This window comes from Hipposideros armiger, unplaced genomic scaffold (assembly GCF_001890085.2).
Source record: "Hipposideros armiger isolate ML-2016 unplaced genomic scaffold, ASM189008v1 scaffold_213, whole genome shotgun sequence".
Lineage (NCBI taxonomy): Eukaryota > Metazoa > Chordata > Mammalia > Chiroptera > Hipposideridae > Hipposideros > Hipposideros armiger.
This window is the reverse complement of record NW_017731563.1, coordinates 965,809-985,278: the sequence shown is the minus strand read 5'-3', so window position 1 is coordinate 985,278 and position 19,470 is coordinate 965,809. Positions and strand designations below refer to the sequence as shown.

Below are 19,470 nucleotides of genomic sequence, written 5' to 3'. Positions count from 1 at the left end.
TACCTCACCTGTTACTGCACAGGTTCGGTCATATATTCAGCTTTTGATTTTGACACCCTTATCATTCTCTTCAGAACAAATTCACCTTCCTTGTCTTCAGCATAATTTTAGTTCCAGTGAGAGTTGCTGATAAAAAAAATTTCCTGGAGTTAGGAATCCAGTTATAAATTGCACACAAAACAGAGCTAATGAGCTCATGAAAAAGGAATTGTCTGGAAATGAAACCCAACAACTGAACAAAAGCAAGTTTGGTTTATTTGAATGGTTTCATTAAATAAGTCTACAAAGGTAACAAACTGAAGCACAAGGCGCAATCTTACAAGAAGCGCAACACCCAGAGTTAGTGCAAAATGTACAATTAACGGCTGCGGAGAAACCCCCAAGGTTTGAATTCAGTTTTTTTTTGTTTTGTTTTTTGTTTGTTTTTTTTTTGTTTTTTTTAACAGTGTACATTGTTAAATAATGTAAGGAAAATACTTAAAATTCAGAAAGACTTTTTTTTAATGTGGAAAAAGATACTCAAAGTGTACTATTAACACAAAAATAATTTAAACAGTTCAGTAGCACTAGTTCATTCCTCTAGGCTTCAGTTATTTCATCCACAGGAGGGAAAAAAAAATCAACAGTAAATAAAACCAGTTCTTACTTTTTGTGTGTGTGTGTGAAGACATCTCAAAATTATTAAACCAAAATAACGAAATAATGTGCTGCATTTGGTTCCCTCGTTCCTCTGGTAGAAGGTATTGTTTCATTTGTCTTAGGTGGTCTGTTTCTCATTCACTTGGCACCTTCTTTGTTCTATCCTCTCTTATCATCTCCCCAAGAATTATAAGCAGAGAACAGATAAGTAAACAGTTTTGAAGCAGGGCTTGGAACCCCTGCCCTTCTCATTTCTACCTTCCTAATATCTTCCGCTTTCATTTTCCTCTTTGGGGACTAGGCTAACTTAATAAGGAACGACAGGATGGGACAGCCAGCTGGGCTCTTCCTACTGTGGTGACTGCTGGGATGTGCCGCGAGCTGAGAGGTTGGAAATATGTCAATTTCCCAACTCAAGAAGCATCCAAAAAATTAAGAGTCCCACCTTCTTTCCCTATCTTCACAGATAACAGAGATCCCAAACATAGCCAATTAGGAGAGTATTTCCTGAAAGCTTTGAAAAGAACAGAACTGCCCCTTACATTAGCACTAAATAATACTGGTTGGTTGCAGTTATTACTTACGGGGAATATTTGTTTATATGAAAGGTGAGAATATCAGTTGCAATTGTAGAAATAAAGGTGGCAAAATAGAGTATGATCCTGCAACCGCTTGGATATCACAGAGGAAAGGAGTAGGAATAAGCATTCTTTCTTCCAATGCTTAATTCAGATGTGGGTCCACTTTCTACAAAAATAGTACCCCAAGCTGAGAAATGCATGGTACATTTGCAACAAGAAGAAAGCATCTAAACAGTTCTTAGAGCAACTTTCTCCATCTGTGACTTTTCACTCTCAGGTTTCCCAACTTCAAAACCAGCCCCCACTCCCTTCCCTTTATATTTAGCCATTTCTTCCAGGGCTGTTTAAGCGCAGCTCAAATGAGGAAGGCTTCTGGCATCCACTGGCCAGGCATCACATATCTTCAAAACAGGTCTGTTCTTCCATTCTGTAGTCTTTTTCATTCACTTATCACATACCACCCTTAATCTTTTAAATTGCCCAATTTGATGACAACACCCCTCCCATCCCCCATCACTGTTCCTGAAACAGAACTTTCCGCTTTCAACCACTGTTGTCAACTTAACTTCTCACCCTTGCTCATCTTTCACCTGCTCTAGACAAAATAGTTAAATGACAAAAAAAAAGTACTCTTTCAATTTCCCTTTGGAATAACCCACTGCTGGGGGTCTTGTGGACCATGGATTTCCTCCCACATGCCCTTTGCTGATCTGGGGTCTGCTGAGAAGTTGATGCCAACGGCAGAAGCAATAGAAGTCCAAGGCACTAAAATATCCAGCAAGCAATACTGGGACAACAGAAGTATTCAAGTACAGTAATTTATACAATTTTACATTCACATTTATTTATCTAATACAATGGAAATACAAAGGAAAAAGTTAAAGTGTCTCAATAAGTAAAGGACAGAGCTAGCTTTTTTTCAACTTTTTAAACCTTTCATATTTTCATCTTAAAACTACTGTTGTCCAACAACATTTATATATCACAGTGTTTCCACATCAAAACTGATGGCAAAGTTACATGTCCGCAGGGAACGTTTTTTCTAATTGCTAATGCCGCAGTCGGAGCTGCTAATATCATTTGCTTAAAGCACTAATGACCTATCATAAGAAAGGGCGGAAACCTAGTCCCGTGGCGTTTTTCATTGGGTTCCAAAGAGAGAAAAGCAAGAAAAAAAAGCTGGGGTGGGGTGGGATGGGGAACAGGGTGGGGGAGAGCCCGATATGCTTGTTGTCTTGTGGTTTAGACAGAGGGAATAAGGGATTTGGGGTGGATCCAAAGTGAAGAGCTCCACCCACCTGAAAATGCAGCTGGGGTTTGGTTTTCCCTTGAGTGCTCATGTAGCTTTCTGACAAGCGCCGTTCTCTTCCCTAGCCCTTACTGTTGGGTAAACATGGAAGCAGAGTTCGAAGTTGCCCCATCACAAGAAAGCTGCTCATTCCTTCTTGTCCCACTCCAATAAATGGAAGGAGGAGAAAGAATCGCCATCCTGAGGGCTCTAAGCAGTATGAAAAACATTCCTTTCTGGCAAGAAATAACCAGTTAAATGCAGCACTAGTAGTTAGTATATAGGCTACTTCCCCACCCCACCCCCACCCCCTTCTCACTCCACCTCCTGCCCCCAAATCTATTCGGTTAAGTCTCTAGGTCTAAGTGGTCCGCAGGTTGGAACCTGGAGGGTTGCTGATAGATTTCTGCAAATTGCTGATGTTGAAATTCTGTAAGGAGGCAGTTCCCACAGGTTGGAACTGGCCAAGTGGCTGTGGTGCTGGGCCTCCTGTTCCACTCCACTGAGCGCCAAAGGGGGGAGCTGGGAAACCGTACTGCTGTGGGGGGCACATAGACTTGGTGAAGTGACCTAAAGAGGTAGCTGACGCTGCAGGGATGGGGGCAGAGCCACCCAAGTTTGAGGTCATGGAGACACACAGCTGACCCGGTGCGGAGAACTTCCTTGCCATTCCAGGGCCCTGAAAACAAAACAACTAATTGTAAAGTGTGGTATGGGTGTCACATGCATGGATGTGAAGTGGGTGGTTCTATACACTTACCAAACAGGGGCGACAATACCCATTCTGATGGGAAGTGGGAGCTGTCGCGTATGTGCACACACATGCCTGTGGTTCAGGGTGTTGAAGGAAAAAACTGAGGCGACCAATAGGGAGGGAGCGAAGGATTCAGGGAAGGAAAAATAAAAGGGTACCTGGGTGATTTTTGTCCTGTCTAAAAGTGTTACAATTACTGAGCTACTGAAGAAGGTCATGGAAGGGAATGGGTAAGCACTAGCCTAGGCAGTTTGCATCGTCTCTGATGCTGATGTGCCGAGCGACACTGACAGATGAGGAAAACGGCCACAGCGAAGACGTACCTCATAGTTCATGTGCCCTCGGCTCCCTCTCCTGCCCGAGAGATTCATGGCATCTCGGGCCCAGTTGTCCACCAGCTTGTGCAGGTCATCTGTGAACGTGCCCTTCTTGCTGGACGTTAGGGCGGCAGGCTGGGCCTGGGCGGCCTGGCTGTTCACTGGTCCCCCCACAGTGTTTGTGCTGCTGGTCCCTGAAGTTAGAAGATGCAACAGAATATAATCATTAAAAGGTGTTTGGATTCAGTTTTCAGGAAGAAAAACTTTCCAGAATGATGAATGGCAAGCCATAGAATAAGGAGAGGACGGACTGGGAAGCCATGCAAGGAAGGAATTCCAAGGTCTTATTTAGCCCAACGCTTGGGCCTAATAGGGTGAGGAAACCAGGTTCTCTTCAGGAGCTGCGGGGGAGGCTGAACAAGTCAGGACAATGGCAGACCCGGGGGCAGGGGCCTCCTCCAGCCACTCACACAGGACACTTTCCCAGCATCACACTGACCAGGGAGCTGTGGGATGGTTAGGAGGTGAGCTGCTCTAGGGTGCTGCAGAATGCAGGGCAAAAATGACTCCTTGAGCACTGGGGCAGGGCTAAAGTAGGAGTTACAGAAATGCAACGACAGGTGCCTAGCCCAGGAAAAGATGGGGTTCCCAAACCATGTGGCTACTGCTCAATCTTTAGGCATTCTTTAATAGAAAGGGGTGATAAGAGACACAGCATGCTCCGTTCAGAATTTTGTTTTACCTGGACCCATAAACTTGGGAGGAATTAAGGCTTCAGCCTCGCCCAATTTCCTGTGAGTAAAGAACCTTCCTACTCGTGAGGGAGGTTCTCTGTGTGCGCCTCAATCTTTCAACTCCAGGAAGACGTGCTTTTCCTGAAGATGATCTCAGGTTCACCTGGTTCACGGATCCTCACCCCCTCCCCCTGCCCAGAAAAGCAAGCAGCTCGTGTGGAAGCCAGAGGAACATTCCTTCAGCTGAGGGAGGGGCACAAAGGAGAGAAGGAAGCTTTGAGGTTTCAATGAAGGAATTCTATTTCTATGGTTTGATGAGAAAGAAAGGAGTCTGAGTCCTGCCTGATTTCGGCTCTGCTGGAGGGCACACTGAAGATTATTCGAAGAGGCAAGTTTCCGGGAAGAGGGAAAGAAGAGTCATGGTCTTGTTTTTCACCCTCACCCCCCACTTTCTTACCAGATCTCACATTTGGTGCAGAATAAATCAAAACTACTAAAATAACTTGTGAGCCACCAGGCCTTAAGCTATCCAAGGAATGCTGGGTAGGCTAAATAAATGCACATTTTCCTGCTTTCAGGGTCAAAGCAGCACCAGAGCTCAGCGGCATACCGGAAGCAACTCTGCTATGGAAAAGCCCCTTCTAATCCACTGCTGGTCTCCAGTGGGGTTTGTACCACACCACCCGGGAACGGCACATACAAGCATGTCTGCACTAGAGATGCAGCTCATTGTGACGTGAGGCTGCGGAGTGGGGGAGCTCCCATGCTTCTCCCCACCGAGGCCAGACACGTGCCTGCAGGTTGTGTTAGCTCACTTCTTAAGAGTCCGCTCGCTGGGGCTACCAGGGTGTCACTATTGCACATACAGTGAGTAAAGGGGAGAGGAAGCCCCTATGGGACAGAAACCCAAGTGGGAATACAGCACAGGAAACAGCCTTCCTCAAGTAGCGAGAGACAGGGGAATGCGGGATGCAGGCAGAGGGGATGGCTGTGTGATGATGACATCCAGCAGGCAAGCGTACCGCATGCATGGGGACTATCATTCTGCTGTTGGAGTGAATGCTGCTTGGTGAGCTTGATGGCAAGTGAGACAATGAAAACAAACCCAAAAACAATCCCAAGTGGGCACAGCTGTCAGAAGCACAGCACGAGAAGCCCTGTGGGGTGGACAGCGTGTACTCACAGAGCTCGTGCGGGAGCCACACCGCCTAGGCTCATGCGGGCCGCCTTCCATGCTGTGAGGCCCCTTTACAACCAAATTATGTCTCATCTGAATCTATGTTACACAATACTGGACTCTGAGGCTGCGCTTTATATCACAAGGGAGAGCCAACCAAACAGATGACCCTCTTACTCTGGCCTCTGCAACAGGCTTTCCCATTAAAGGGGGAAACAAGCGCATCCTTTCTGACCAGAAATTAGCTCTTGGGAAAAGACAACTATCCCGGCCGGCGAAAGGGGGCGCCCTCGGCCCGCTTCACAGGAAAGCATTTCAGAACACAGGTGACACAGCTGTTTTTGAGGTCGCCTGTGCCTTCCAGAGGGCTGACCAAGCTCTAAGCTTTTTTCATTTTTGCTGAAAAGCTCTACAAAGTGGTATGTGCCTTAGCACCCAAAATCTGTTTTCTCCTTTTCTCCTGCCCTAATATATTTCCCTGCGGTGTAACAATGACCTATTAGTAGCCACAACTTAGTGCTCAGTACTCCAAGGACAGGGCTTACTGGTTGAGCCCAGGTGGCCTGTGGGGTTGTTAACTGTCTGCACTTTAATGAGTAGCCACCAGTCTCAGAAGTCAAACTCCAAAAGGTGGTCTCAGCAAGTTAGCAGAGGTGAGGTGGCAGGCTTCTGTATGCTTCAACCACTGCAGACTTTCCAGTGGGTACAACAATGGCTGGCACATATTCCTTACTAAAGAATTATTTCCCAAAGAAGTCAGGAATTCTTGATCTCCCTGAACATATCCATGGGCTTATCAAGCCCTAACTGTCCCAGAGGGAGGCTCACAGGAGGTCACCACTGAAAGCATTGACTAGGAGGTGATTGCTTAATCTGGAAGGCCAGCCAGTGGTCAGCAGCTCAGCATGTTAAAGGCTATATTAGAAAAGGCTGCAGAACTAGACAGATGGAAGTTGAGAATCAGGGAGCTGTGAGGCTTCAAATTTCAAAGAACTCATGGACAACAGGATTTGCAATCAAGGACCAAAAGTAACAGAAAGAAAAGATAATTACTACAGAGCTGGTTGCAAGGACAGACTTTTTTCACCATCTTCCCTGAAGCACAAAGAGAGAGCAATGTGTTAAAGATAAAGAAACATCAGTGTAAAATATTTAGACTTTACACAGCACACAAAGTCCCAGCAAGAGAAAGCAGGAGGGGAGACAGACTGGCAGGACCTGAGAGACCTTGGCCCAGGGATGGTTCCAGGGGGCGTCTCCTACTATGAGCTGTTGGCCTTAACGTGGTTCTCTGATGGACGGCACCTGGCTGACAGACGCTGAGTTTCCATACCCAGTCTTTTTATCTGAGTAATGCCTGGCATTGACATTCAGGATGGGCAGGAATTCCAGTCTCTCAGGTTTCACTGCTTGAGTTTCAAACACCCAAGCAATCTTTCCACTGACCCTGTCTCACTTTCTGTTTCTCCTGCTGGGTTGTTAAAAAGCACTGGATTAAATTCATTAGCAAGTAATTCTACCACAGTAGGCTGACAGTACCATTGTTACAGTTTTAAGTTAATTTAAATTGGCTACTATGTTCCACATCCTAGACATACATACTAATGCCTTCCCCTCTAGAAAGCTCCTTAAAAGTATATGGAAAACAAGCAACTTTTGAACATAAATAAAGCATGACGCCAAGCCGTGCTTCTAAACCATTACCTATTTTGAGGGCATAGAATAATGCACCGAAACCTATAAGACCTCCACACCCCTGTAGCCTGATTTTTCTGTTCCTATTTGCTTTAAAGCTTCCTCTTGTGATTTGTTTACCAAGGCTCATGTGATATATACTGATCTGCCTTCAAAAGAGGGAGGACCCCTCAACTTTAGACCCAACAGGAAGAGATAAGATTTAATATTTCTAACCACTTTCATTTGAACAACAGTGTAACTAACACCATCCACCTTTAAGAGTGGGATGAGAATGTATTGAATTAATTCATTTGAAGTGGTACCCATCACATTACTTTACAAACAAGCCTTGGTTCTTTATTCCCACATAGACACTGTAGGCTGTATACCAGAGGCCTGACACATCACGTTCTACTTCAAAACACTTGCTCCTATCATTCATTAATGTCTTTTCATCTTTCTAGCTGGACATATAAATTAAATGCTTCTTTTATTGTCAAGACGCTAATAATCTTGGTCTAGCCTAGTTTAATCAGAAAATACATTGATCTGAGTGCTCAAAAATCACACATGCTTCGAAAACTACCCAAGTGGGTAATGTCTTCCGCCTCCTTTGTTAAATAGCTCTGGACAGTGATACGTGAGGCCCACCATGGACCTCTGAACCACACTCGGAAACGTGATGGCCTCAGCACATGCATTTAAGAAGCACGTCAATAACCACATCAGAAGTTTGAGGCCTGACCAGAGAAGATCTTTATCCAAACTGTGACAAAGTTTTCTACTTGAGCCTTATTTTTGTTTTTTACGTTTTTATTTCAATAGACATTTATTGATTACCATGTGCCAGGCAGGCATTGGCTAATCAGGGAAGTGATGGGTGCTTCCCGGTACCACTTGGTTTTGTGGCATTGTCTTATTTGATTTGTACAACAACTCTAGGAGATAGGCATTGTCTTCATTTCACATATGGGAAAGTGGGCTGGAACGGTTGGCTGACTCGCTATTGTGTCCTGTTTTTAAGAAGACAGCTGGGAAATCCCAGCAATCATGTTAAAAAAAAGACCATTTTCACTTGTAGGTGCTAGGATTTGGTCTTTAACAGAATATATGCTTTATGAGAATAACTACACTGAAACCCTTTTGGAACTACTGATTTTATGAAGTTAGAAGGTAGTGGTGGCAAAAAGATCCAATGGAAAGATACTAGCATCTTTTCAGCTGATGCATCGTTAAGCTTAACTGACAAGAAAAAGATTCCAAACTCCTCTTTTACCTGCTTCCAGGACCTAAGTGAATCAGTGGTCAAAATGCTTCCTGTCACTCCTAAGGCCCACACACAGGGCAGGACTGAAGGGGCCAGTGGAGTTCAGCCTTCATTATTCTAAATGACCCAGCAATCTGCACAGCCCTGACACCCCATCTACCCTGTCATGGACCTGTGAAGAAGCAATTCTATCAGAAAGTTACTTTGAAATTTATAGAAGCCTATTATGATTTCTACATCTTTTACCATAAATAACATAGGGACCCAAACTTCTGAGGGTCAAGTTCAGCCAAGCCACTGAGCAGATGAAACACAGAGACAAATGAAAATGGACTGCGTGAAGTATCAGACCCAAGCAGCAGAAAAACAAGGACAAGGAAGGAGTAAAGGTGTTACACACAAAGAGCCAAGCAGGGCGTACTCAGAAATCGGGTCCTCCTGCCACCAGCTTTGAATGTCACCTGCTCAGATGCACAGTTAAACTTCGCACAGCCTGTGAGAGGGGAGAAACGGGGGAGAACAGAGAGAGAAGAGACAGAACACAACTACAAGATGTTAGAAACTTGAGGCTGGAGTGGTGAAACGTGCTAAGATGGACACAGAAGAACAAGCTTCTAGGGAAAGGTCAGATACGTAAGACAGGAGAAGTAGGCCTCAGTTGCCTCCACCTATAAAATGCTGAAGCCTTTCCCGGTGGGAATACTGCTAGCTGGTTTGTGCTCCTACCAACAATTACACTCGTGTTGCAAAGAGACAATCTAATCTCTAATTTCAGTGACACAGTGGCAAAGCACCTAAGCTAGCTATATTTTCTTTCATCCTTTTCTACGCAGATACCCAACTCCTTTCAATTCTTGTTCTAAAGTCACTAGAAACTCTTTCCTCTACAGGAATGTTCTGAGTGATCATTAATAAATAAAACTGTATTTGGGAAGTGGATTACAGATAAAAAATTGAATTGTGAGGCCATTCATCTTAGTATGCTACTCCCCTACTTAGAAGTTATAAAAGTCTACACTGGCTAAGCAAATGCATTAGCTTTCAGAAACTGCTGAATCCTCTTAGAATTTGGCCCAGGAAATCTCAGTCTAGTCTTAAAGCATAAGTTCCAAATCCCAAATGAGTCATTTATTTAGTCAAGGCCTCAAATAGGTCACAGATGTAACTTTTTGCTGTAATCCCTTGAAGTAAAGCTGTTTCACCTTTTGGAGTAATGTTTGCACCTAATCTAACCATTACCCAACTGCTCCTTTCAGCCCAAAGGTCCTTAAGTGTACAATACACAGGCTAGTGTTCTGGTCAGCTGGTCTTCCAACCCACCTTAATAAGTGACTCATCAGGCTTTTTTTCCAGATGTGGCAAAGCTCCATTTTAATGTTTCTGGAAGGTGATGATTGCTTTGGTTTCTTACCTTGACCTGGAGCAGAAAGGCTTGGTACTGAAATGGCACCGTCACTGGTGAAAGCTGAATAGAGGTTGTCACTAGAGGGAGATGGCTTAAGTGGCTGTAACAGCTGATTCTGCCCAGTCTCTGGGGTGTTGCCAGGAGGGTGGAGGGTCTGCTGGGGGTGCAAGACTGAAGCTGCACTCTGACCAGATAAATTACCTGCCAGAGATAAAGTGGCATGAGGAAATATGTATAGCTTTCCCAATGCCCTTAATAGGCACCATCCTTATCCCTCCAATTTGTCCCACTGACTGATTACTAATGGGCCAAAAGCTGTACCTGATGAACTAACGAGAGGGGAAGTGAGGAATGACATGCGAATCGACCGGCAGTAGGGCTACAGGAAACTATCCCAAGGGATGTTCAGCTTTAGCTAACCCAGATGGTTCACAAATCTGAGTTGAGTAAAGAGACTAGAATATGCTGTGGATACGAAAGAATTCCAGTTTGTAATTCCACAATCGCCTTTTCTGACCTACTCTAAAACGTTGAGTCAGATCATGATACAGATAGGTTTGGTAAGCAATCTCTCTGCTTAGTCTTTCTTGTAAGCATGTGTCAGATCAAGTACAAAAAAGGTGTCAAAAATGATGTAGGTGACTACAGAGTCATGCATATTTAAAATTATTCTTGGCAGGTGGCCTTCAATCACTAGTCAAGGGTCTTGAAATTGACTACCACTCTCTCTCTTAGTAACTAGCAGAAAAGAAGTCCATCCAAAAAATGTCAAAATTGGGGTCAGAATCTGAATTAGCTGATATCCCTTAGAATCACATCTCTACTAATGAATTGGTTCTCATGTGCTAGAGAAGGGTTTGGGTCTCTAAAAGCTCTCAAGAGAATGGAAAGCTGCTAAGAAGCTTGAAGCTGCTCTCCAACCCCTTTCTGTTAGACCTGCAGAACAGTGATGAGGTACAAACTTACTTTAGGGTTTCCCACTTTTCAACTAATTATCTGTTAACATTATCATAATTTCACCAAAGGGTAAAAACTATCACAATTAAAATAACTACAATTTATTACAAGAGATGATGTAACTATTTTTAAAATTACAACCACTAGGAAGTTTTTTATTCCAATAGACGTAATGAAATAAAAACTTTAAGCAAGAAAATTACCACTTAAGATGTAACCAAATACCTATATAAAATTTATATTCACCCCAGTTACAATTACAATGAATTCATTCATTAAAAGGCAGAACCTACCTGAAGTTTACTAAGTAGAGATCAATGTATTTTCTCCCAACTGCTCTAGAGTTGGTAAAATATGAGGTATGTGAGTTACCAGGCAAACTATATATTTTATCCTTAAGAACAACTATAAATGAAGGCTACCAGTAGATAGCAAAACAGATTACAATAGAAAAGCCATTGTACTTACCCAGTCTACTTCCATAGACTAAAAAAGAGGTACTATAAATATGGGGAGTACAGAATTCAAGGAAGAATATTAAGAAAGTCAAACTCCAGGGGCCGGGCTGAGTGGCTCATTGGTTAAGAGTTGGCTTGGGAGCACGAGCTGAGCAGCAGGACCGCCGGTTCGGATCCCACATGGACCAGTGACGCTGCGCCCTCTACAGCTAAGATGGTTAACAACAGCTCGACCTGGAGCTGGGTTGCCATGAGTCGCCGGTGATGGCATATACTATAATGGGGCTGCCGCAACCGTGAGCTGAGCGGCCGGCAGATGGCATGAGCTGCCGTCCAATGGCCGGCAACTGATCTGCCGGGCAGAGTGCAATGATAATACCAACATGGGCCAGTGAAGCGACGTCCTCCACAACTAGACTGAAGAACAAAAGGACAGCAACTTGTCTGTTCCAATTCCCCAATGTTGTTCCCTCCCCCAATTCCCCAATACAAACTTTTTTTTTAAAGATTTTATTGGGGAATTGGGGGAGAGGAACGGCGTTGGGGAATTGGGGAAGGGGAACAGACAAGTTACTGCCCTTTTGTTCTTCAGTCTAGTTGTGGAGGACGTCGCTTCACTGACCCGTGTTGGTATTGTGATCACTGCGCTCTTCCCAGGTGAGGCGGATCGGTCGCTGGCCACTGGATGGTCACGGTGGCTCTTGGCAGCTCACGCTGGCTGCTGGCTGCTCACGCTGGCTGCCAGCCACTCACGGTACCTTGTGGCAGCCCACTGCAGCTTCACTGCAGCCTATGCTGTCGCCGATGACTCACAGCAGCCCAGCTCCAGATTGAGCTGTTGTTCACCATCTTAGCTGTAGAGGGCACAGCGTCACTGGCCCTAATGTGGGATTTGAACTGGGGCCCTGCTGCTCAGAGCTGGCGTCCCAAGCCAACTCTTAACCAATGTGCTACTCGGCCGGCCCCCGATAAAATCTTTAAAAAAAAAAAAAAAGTCAAACTCCTTTGAAATTTAACAAAAATAACATGTTCAATAGGTTATATATACCATTGGAGAAAGACACAAAAGATGGGACAGCCACAGCTGGGTCAGGGGGTTTACCTGAAAGCTGGGGGCTTTTACTCGCTAAGGAACTGCCGCGACTAGATTTGCTGCCTTTGCTTTTAGTGGGTCGCCTTCTTCTCCCTGAAAGGGGGGCTGCTGGGGGAATAATGACAGCAGGAGGAACCTTGCCCAGTTTGGTATACAAAGATTCAATTTCATGCTTCTGGCGACTCTGCAGGTCTTGAATCTCTTTAAGATGTCTATGAAAGATAACCAAACATAATTCAAAAATATAAAACCATCTTCGTTCAAACAAGAATTAACAATATATTTGTTAACCTCCATTTAAGTATTTACTTACTTTTGAATCTTTGCCCCAAATGTACTTACTTAATCTAATTTCTACTACCTTGAGATTCTAGTTTGTCAATTCATCTTGCTGGCCTCCATTACCTGAGCCAAAATCCAACAAGCTCCTAGCCAACAACAAATGGTTGATGATGTGTCAGGAGAGAAAGGTTTCCTGACACAGGAGTACTGAATCTGCTGCTCTGATCCAGTCTGCCGATATGATCAACAAAACCTGCTAGTATCATCTGCACTGGATTCTTTTGGTAGACTAGTAAACAGCTAAAATTAGGTTAATAATGATAAAAAGTGCTATTAATAAAAATAATAATATAGTAACAATAATGCAAAGGTGCTCGGGAAATTCTGTAACTAGAAATGCTGAGTCCTTATGAGTACAAGAGACCCAAGGAGAACTACATTCAGATAACTAGCTTTTCCATATCACCTTCTCTTTAGCAGTGAAAAGAATACTAATCTAGACACCAGGAGTTAGGTCTGCTTCTGCCATTATTCTTTCACAGGAGTAAATATACTTACTTTTCTCGTAGTCGTTGCAGCTCTAACTTTAAGTCTTCATCTTCAATATCTGACTCATTGTCACTACTCATGTAAGAGGAGTTGAGTGAGTTACTAAGGCTTTGACTTAGATTCTGAATAGGAAGGCTCCTGGAGCCCAGCTGAGGCGGGGAGTGCGGACTCCCTGATCCATCATCCATATCCCTGCTTAGAAAGGCGGCCTCCAGGTCAGAAGACGGCCCGTTCAGGTGTGAAGGCTCTGAAAATTCAGGCTTTTCTTTCTTTGGTATCGAAGCAGGAAGAACATCTTGTTCCAAATCCACAAAAGGAGGAGATACCATTGGTCCCTCTTTCTTTGCCTCAGCAATCATGTCTGCAGTTCTTGATACAGAAAAACGACCTACTTTGTTTGCTGTCGCTGTCATCTGAAAACGTCCAACCTTGGTGGGCTGCCCAGTTTCTGACTTTGCTTCTGAGGCAGGAGTTTTGTGGGCACCATCTGGCATATCTGAAGGAGCATGACGGATGGTTATCCCATTAGGCCCTTGCTTCACCAGGGTACTCTCTGGACTACTACTTGACAGCACTGAGGACTCTGAAGTGCTGGATTCAAAATGAACAGACTTTGCATCTTCTGACTTATGTTTACCCTCTTTCTGGGCATCATCCATTGCAACTGAAACCTGATGGAAAGGGAAAAAGACAAAGTCCCCAATATTCAATTTTCAGAATGGATCATAAAAAAAATAAAATCACTTTATTTCCTACCCAGTAAGTAGTGTGTCTATTTACATAGTCCCTCCGTATTTGACTGTGAAAATAAATAGGATACCATTATAGAGAACAACCTATCTGTACTGAGATGTACAGATGAGATGTAGATTCTGAGTGGCTGGCTACCTTACCAAGCAAATGACTTACTTTCCTATCTTACATTATGCACAGGACTCAAGATTCAAATGTTAGTGGAAATATGAATAAAAACTGGTCATGGAATCATGAAGGCTGCTTGAGAATAAGAAAAACTACAATGATTAAATCCAATAAATGCCAGCTAAGCTTCAAGAATCAACACAACTAAGATCCTTGTCTTAGTTCATCCATGTATTGTAAATACACACTTAGCTCAGCCACAAACTCTCAGAACCTCATTTTCCAAATGAGAAAAGTATCACCTACTGCCCCCAGCTCCAAGTGCTATCATAAGAACAATTGGAAAGTAGCTATGAAAGCAGAAATAAAAAGGATTTTCAAAGCTTGTCTGGCAGTATGTACTAACAGTCAGAAAATGTTCACTTGTTGGGCCAACAGAAAAATTAAAGGATGTGATCTCACTCGATGTGGACTCAGTATTTTTACTTCAGAAATTAATCCTTAGAAGATTATCCTAAATGTGGAAAATATTTTTATATACAAAGATGTTTACAGTTACTTTACTTATTATATTGGAAAAGCAACCTGATGACTAACAGGAAAATGGTTAGGTAAATGAACTACTAGATGGGGAAAAAAGCTATAAAGTATCATTCAGAGGAGAAGCAGGGTCAATTTTAGATACATGTACATAGAAAAAGGAATGGAGGAAAGTACACCCCAAAAAAATAATCCTGGAGAGGGTGGGAGGATGGGCAGATAGTATCACCACCTATTGTTTCTCTACTGTTCTGTATTTCTTTTAATTAGGATGTATTATTTTTAAGAGGGGAAAATATAAGAGCTATACAAAAGAAATATATCACCAAATTGGCAATTATGTCCCAAAAGGTAGGTAATAATTACCTACACTCCCCCAAAAGAAGGAATCAAGGCAAGGAAAAGCGATCATCTTACCTGAAATCGCCCCATCTTAAAAACACCAGTTCCTGAACTAGTTGCTAGGACAGATCCTTCTGTGACTTGAGAAACTGAAACAAATACATGAGGAGGAAAATAACTTATATCAGCATCACTTTTTGGTTAGCTTCTTTTTAGGTATCCACAGATGGGGGGGACCACTTTATAACAAAAGCAGCTTTGCAGCTTAACTTCAACATTAAGAGATACTATAAAAACTAAGGTTACCAGGCAGTTATACTCAATTATTCATTCTTTAGCTCAAAGCTATAAATAAGTGAAGATAACAATGAGGTTCTACCTAGGATATTAAAGACCTACTTTTACATGAAAACCAGATATTGCAAATTAGGCAATTCTTGGGCAAAATCCTAGAACAGGGACGGTAAAGGTGTCAGAATCATTGGTAAGTAGTTTTGAGCAACTTTAAAGCCACCTAGGTCCTCCTGTCTGGGGACAGTCACTTGTTTGAGTTTCTTTCTAGAGATAATGTAGATCTATTATATATGAGCATTTTCCTTATTTTATAAAATGAGTAGAATACCAATTTTGGTATTTTTATTTAATGATAGAATTTAGAGTTCATTCTATATATATATGTCTCATCCTTTTTAATGGCTGCATAGTCTTGTATTGTATGTATGCATCATATAGACAAATTTTCAAAAAATGTACCACATTTTAACTAGACTTTTACTGATGAACATTTAAATTATTCAAACCTCTTGCTATTATAAAAATGCTCTAATAAATATTTTCTTATAGAGCTGTGGAATAAATACCTAAGAATGGAAGTGCTGAATCATTTCAATTAAAAACTTTGATAGGGGCCGGCCGAGTGGCGCAATGGTTAAGAACTGGCTTGGGATGCCAGAGGACCCCGGTTCGGATCCCACATATGAGGGCCAGTGACACTGCCCTCCACAGCTAAGATGCTGAACAACAGCTCAACCTGGAGCTGGGCTGCCGTGAGTCGCCTGCGACAGCGTAGGCTGCAGCGCCTGTGGCAGTGGGTTGCCATACGCTATCGTGTAGCCAGCAGCCAGCGTGAGCGGCCCGCAGCCGCAGTGAGTGGCCTGCAGCCGCAGTGAGCGGCCGTCCAGAAGCCGGCGACTGATCTACCTCGCCCAGGAAGAGCGCAATGATGGTGCCAACTTGGGCCAGTGAAGCAACATCCTCCACAACTAGACTGAAGAACAAAACGGCAGCAACTTGTCTGTTCCCCTCCTCCCAATTCCACAGCACTGGTCCCATCCCCCCAATTCCCCAATAAAAATGTTTAAACCAAAACAAAACAAAACAGAACAAAAAAACTATGATAGACTTGACTAAACTGATCTCCAAAGAGGCTGTACCAAGTCACCGGTGGTTATTAAATTCCTGAATTTACCAGAGAAGCGGGAAATGCTATCTATCACGTGGAGTCTACTTTGTATTTGTTACCAAGAAACAAGTTAAGTGTGTTAATGCCTAAGTTTATTTTTTCTGTTTCTTTTGATTATTTTGGGGGCCATGCTGAATTTATAGGGCATTTTTTATTAGCAAAAATAGCCCTTTTTGTGATATGAATACATGCATACACATACATTCCTCAGTTTTTCATTTATCTTTGACCTAATGGCATTTTCTTTTCATGCAGAAAAGTTTTAATCTATTACTACTTCTGGGTTGGGTATTAAACGTAGTAACACCTTTCTCTATATCAGGGATTGGCAAACTACAATCCATGGAACAAATTCAGCCCACTGCTTGTTTCTGTAGATAAATTTTATTGGAACACAGCTAAACTCACTCATTTATATATTGTCTGTTGCTGCTTTGGGGCTACAATAGATCTGAGTAGCTGTGACAGAGACTATATGGCTAACAAAACCTAAAATATTTACTTTCTGGCCTTTTACAGAAAAAGTTTGTTGACCCTGCTCTAGACAGTTAAAAGAAAAATATTCCTTTTATGTCTTCTTACAGTACTATTTTATGACATCATTTTCCATCTTTGATCCCTTTGGAATCATTTCGGTCTAGGCTAGCGATTAATCTTTGTATTTTCCAGATGGCTGTCTAGTTGTCCCAAACCATTTACTGAAACAGTCACCTTTTTCATATTCTACATTCTCTTTTAGTCTGTCCATTTCTGAACTTTACAGTTTGTCCCAATGATTTTCAAGTCATTTCTTTTAAAATGAGAGTCAATTCCCTTAAAAATATTTTAGACAGGCTTTAAGTGAAATTTAGCATTTAAGAAAGACAGGAAGAAGTAAGAGCATTTAAGTAATCTTATTAATAGTTATACAGGGCAGTACATTTATGTCAGGTGGTACTGAGAATGGACATATTATAAAAAGGGAAAATATTAAGCATGTGTCATACAAAAATCACACTGAATAAGTATGGCTCACATTTAACATTTTCACTTTTGAATAAATCTGATTCTGAAAGACAAGGCGACAAAAAATACAAGCTTTAAATTTCTTAGGTTCTGTGGGACTGATGATTTGGTAAAAAGAGATTCACAACAAAACTTTAGAATAGCAGTAGTTGGTATAAATTAATGACTAAACACAATGGTGACAAAATTCCTAATAAAATGTTAAAGTTGCTGGTATAGATAATTTTTACAAAATTAAGTTGGAAATATGGCTTTCTACAGAGGTTATATTTTATGGACATGCCAATTTTAAAGACTTCAGAAACAGATTAAAATAATGTTTAAACTGAATAACTGAAATCTTATATTTGTTCTCTATATATTCAGTGTCACAAAAGCCAAGAGGTTCCCAGTAAACTAACTTTTATGTACATATGCTTGAATCTCCTCATCTGTCTTACCAAGGATCTGGCCTAGCTAATAACAAAGGGTTTTATGCTAAGAAACTATCATTACCCTTTGCATGCATCCCCTCTAAAAAAGGAACAATGTAAAAGATTCATTAATATGCTAATATTACATCCTCTGGATATTAGTATCAATGCTCCTCAGTCATGAAGTACATAAAAATGTTCTTCAAAATAATCTCAAATACGCCTATATTCTCAAGAATGTGTCTTAAAAAGAGTAACCTTTAAAGTGAATTACAGGGAGGTTTGGAAGTGGTCATATAAGAAGAAGGAGGATGCTTCTCACCATCCTTCTGAGGCTGTGCTCCTGCTTCAGACACTGCTGCTGGAGCCACCACGGACACAGGCTGCAAAACACATACACACAGAGACCACAAAATCTTTAGCTCAGTCACTCTTACACTTTCGTCCTGCTGCCTTTCCTCTGGTCTTTCTAAAGGGCAGAAAGACAGTATATTTGAAGAAACACTTATATCTGAGGGAATTTTCTCTTTTTTTTTTTTACAGCCTAAAAATAAGTCCAATGTAAAGAAAGAAGGATTTTTAAGAAGAAATTTTGAATCTTAGCCCTTTTATACGGCTTTCTAAATTTTTTTCTCATGGGATACTTGAGTATAACTTGAATATTCATAGAGAAGTAGTTTTCATCAGAACGTTCTTGTGTCACAAGCCTAAAAGGAAGAAGTTAAAACTTTAAAGTATAGCCTCTTCCAAAGCATCAATACAAAATCCATAGTATTGATCTATGGTATAATTCTAACCAGAGGTAAGAAAAGTATTTTTCCAATCAAATCTCTTTCATAATTATACTGTTGGGTCGGTGTTAATCTTTCATTAATCTGTCTCATTTCTGTTGGCTGCAACAGCAGATTAAAGATATTAATAGTCTAGGTTACAGTTTATGTCCCAGGAACTTAAAATGTTAGGATTATAAGAAGATTTGACAAGATTTGCAAAGCTTACACCGACTGCAGATGTCACCGCAGTCGTCTCTGGACTAAGCGCTCTTCTCAGCTGAGCGTCAAGGTCTTCCAGAGGCTGCTGGGCCTGAGCAAGAACCACCACAGTAAATACAGACCTTTGGTGTATTCTTGTTATACAAGACATACATACTGTTTTATGCTCCAGACTGACACAACATAACATCTGTCTATTCACTGAATATAAAATTCAATATACTAAGTTCAACTCAGTTATACTGCTAGAATGATTTACCAGTCTCTCAAAAATTTTATGTCAACCTCTCAAGCCTTAGAGAAACTGTTACACTTATTTTTATTGTTTCTAAGTCTAATTTCTTACCTTTTACATTTGAGGTTACTTAAAGTGATAGAAAAGTTGTCTATTTGTCCTGTGTCCTTAAAAATATATTATGAAGAATGTATGGAGATCTATTGGCACTAATTGTATCACATTCCCTGTTTCCTTTTTCAGTTTTGTACACCTTTCTCAGAACTTGTCCTTATGAATAAAAGATGGTCCTAACAGTCTTTACTCTTATCCCCTATAGATGGCTGCAAGGAGGAACGGGAGGTCTGAGTATTCCATCCTGTTAACCGGGCCTTATTACCATCGTCCCCAAGGCCATCACCTTCTCCCTTTGCCATAGTCTCTAATCCTACATCTATCTTGG

At 41.9% G+C, this 19,470-nt stretch overlaps 1 protein-coding gene across 18 annotated transcripts in view; it reads right to left on the bottom strand.

Annotated features, from left to right (window-relative positions):
* Positions 1 to 233: 233 nt before the first annotated feature.
* The window catches only part of WNK1 (WNK lysine deficient protein kinase 1), a 152,206-nt gene continuing 132,969 nt past the window's right edge, over positions 234 to 19,470 (bottom strand). For 5 of the 18 annotated variants that reach the window (XM_019654100.1, XM_019654087.1, XM_019654097.1 and 2 more), the window contains 11 exons: positions 18,801 to 18,884; positions 18,124 to 18,184; positions 14,997 to 15,070; positions 13,188 to 13,849; positions 12,357 to 12,559; positions 9,846 to 10,040; positions 8,835 to 8,927; positions 6,544 to 6,585; positions 4,656 to 4,682; positions 3,586 to 3,773; positions 234 to 3,187 (listed from right to left, as the gene is read on the bottom strand). In XM_019654100.1, the coding sequence (XP_019509645.1) occupies positions 2,870 to 3,187; positions 3,586 to 3,773; positions 4,656 to 4,682; positions 6,544 to 6,585; positions 8,835 to 8,927; positions 9,846 to 10,040; positions 12,357 to 12,559; positions 13,188 to 13,849; positions 14,997 to 15,070; positions 18,124 to 18,184; positions 18,801 to 18,884 (1,947 nt within the window). In that variant the 3' untranslated portion in view covers positions 234 to 2,869. The other 13 variants (XM_019654101.1, XM_019654102.1, XM_019654105.1 and 10 more) reach the window with 9 other exon arrangements.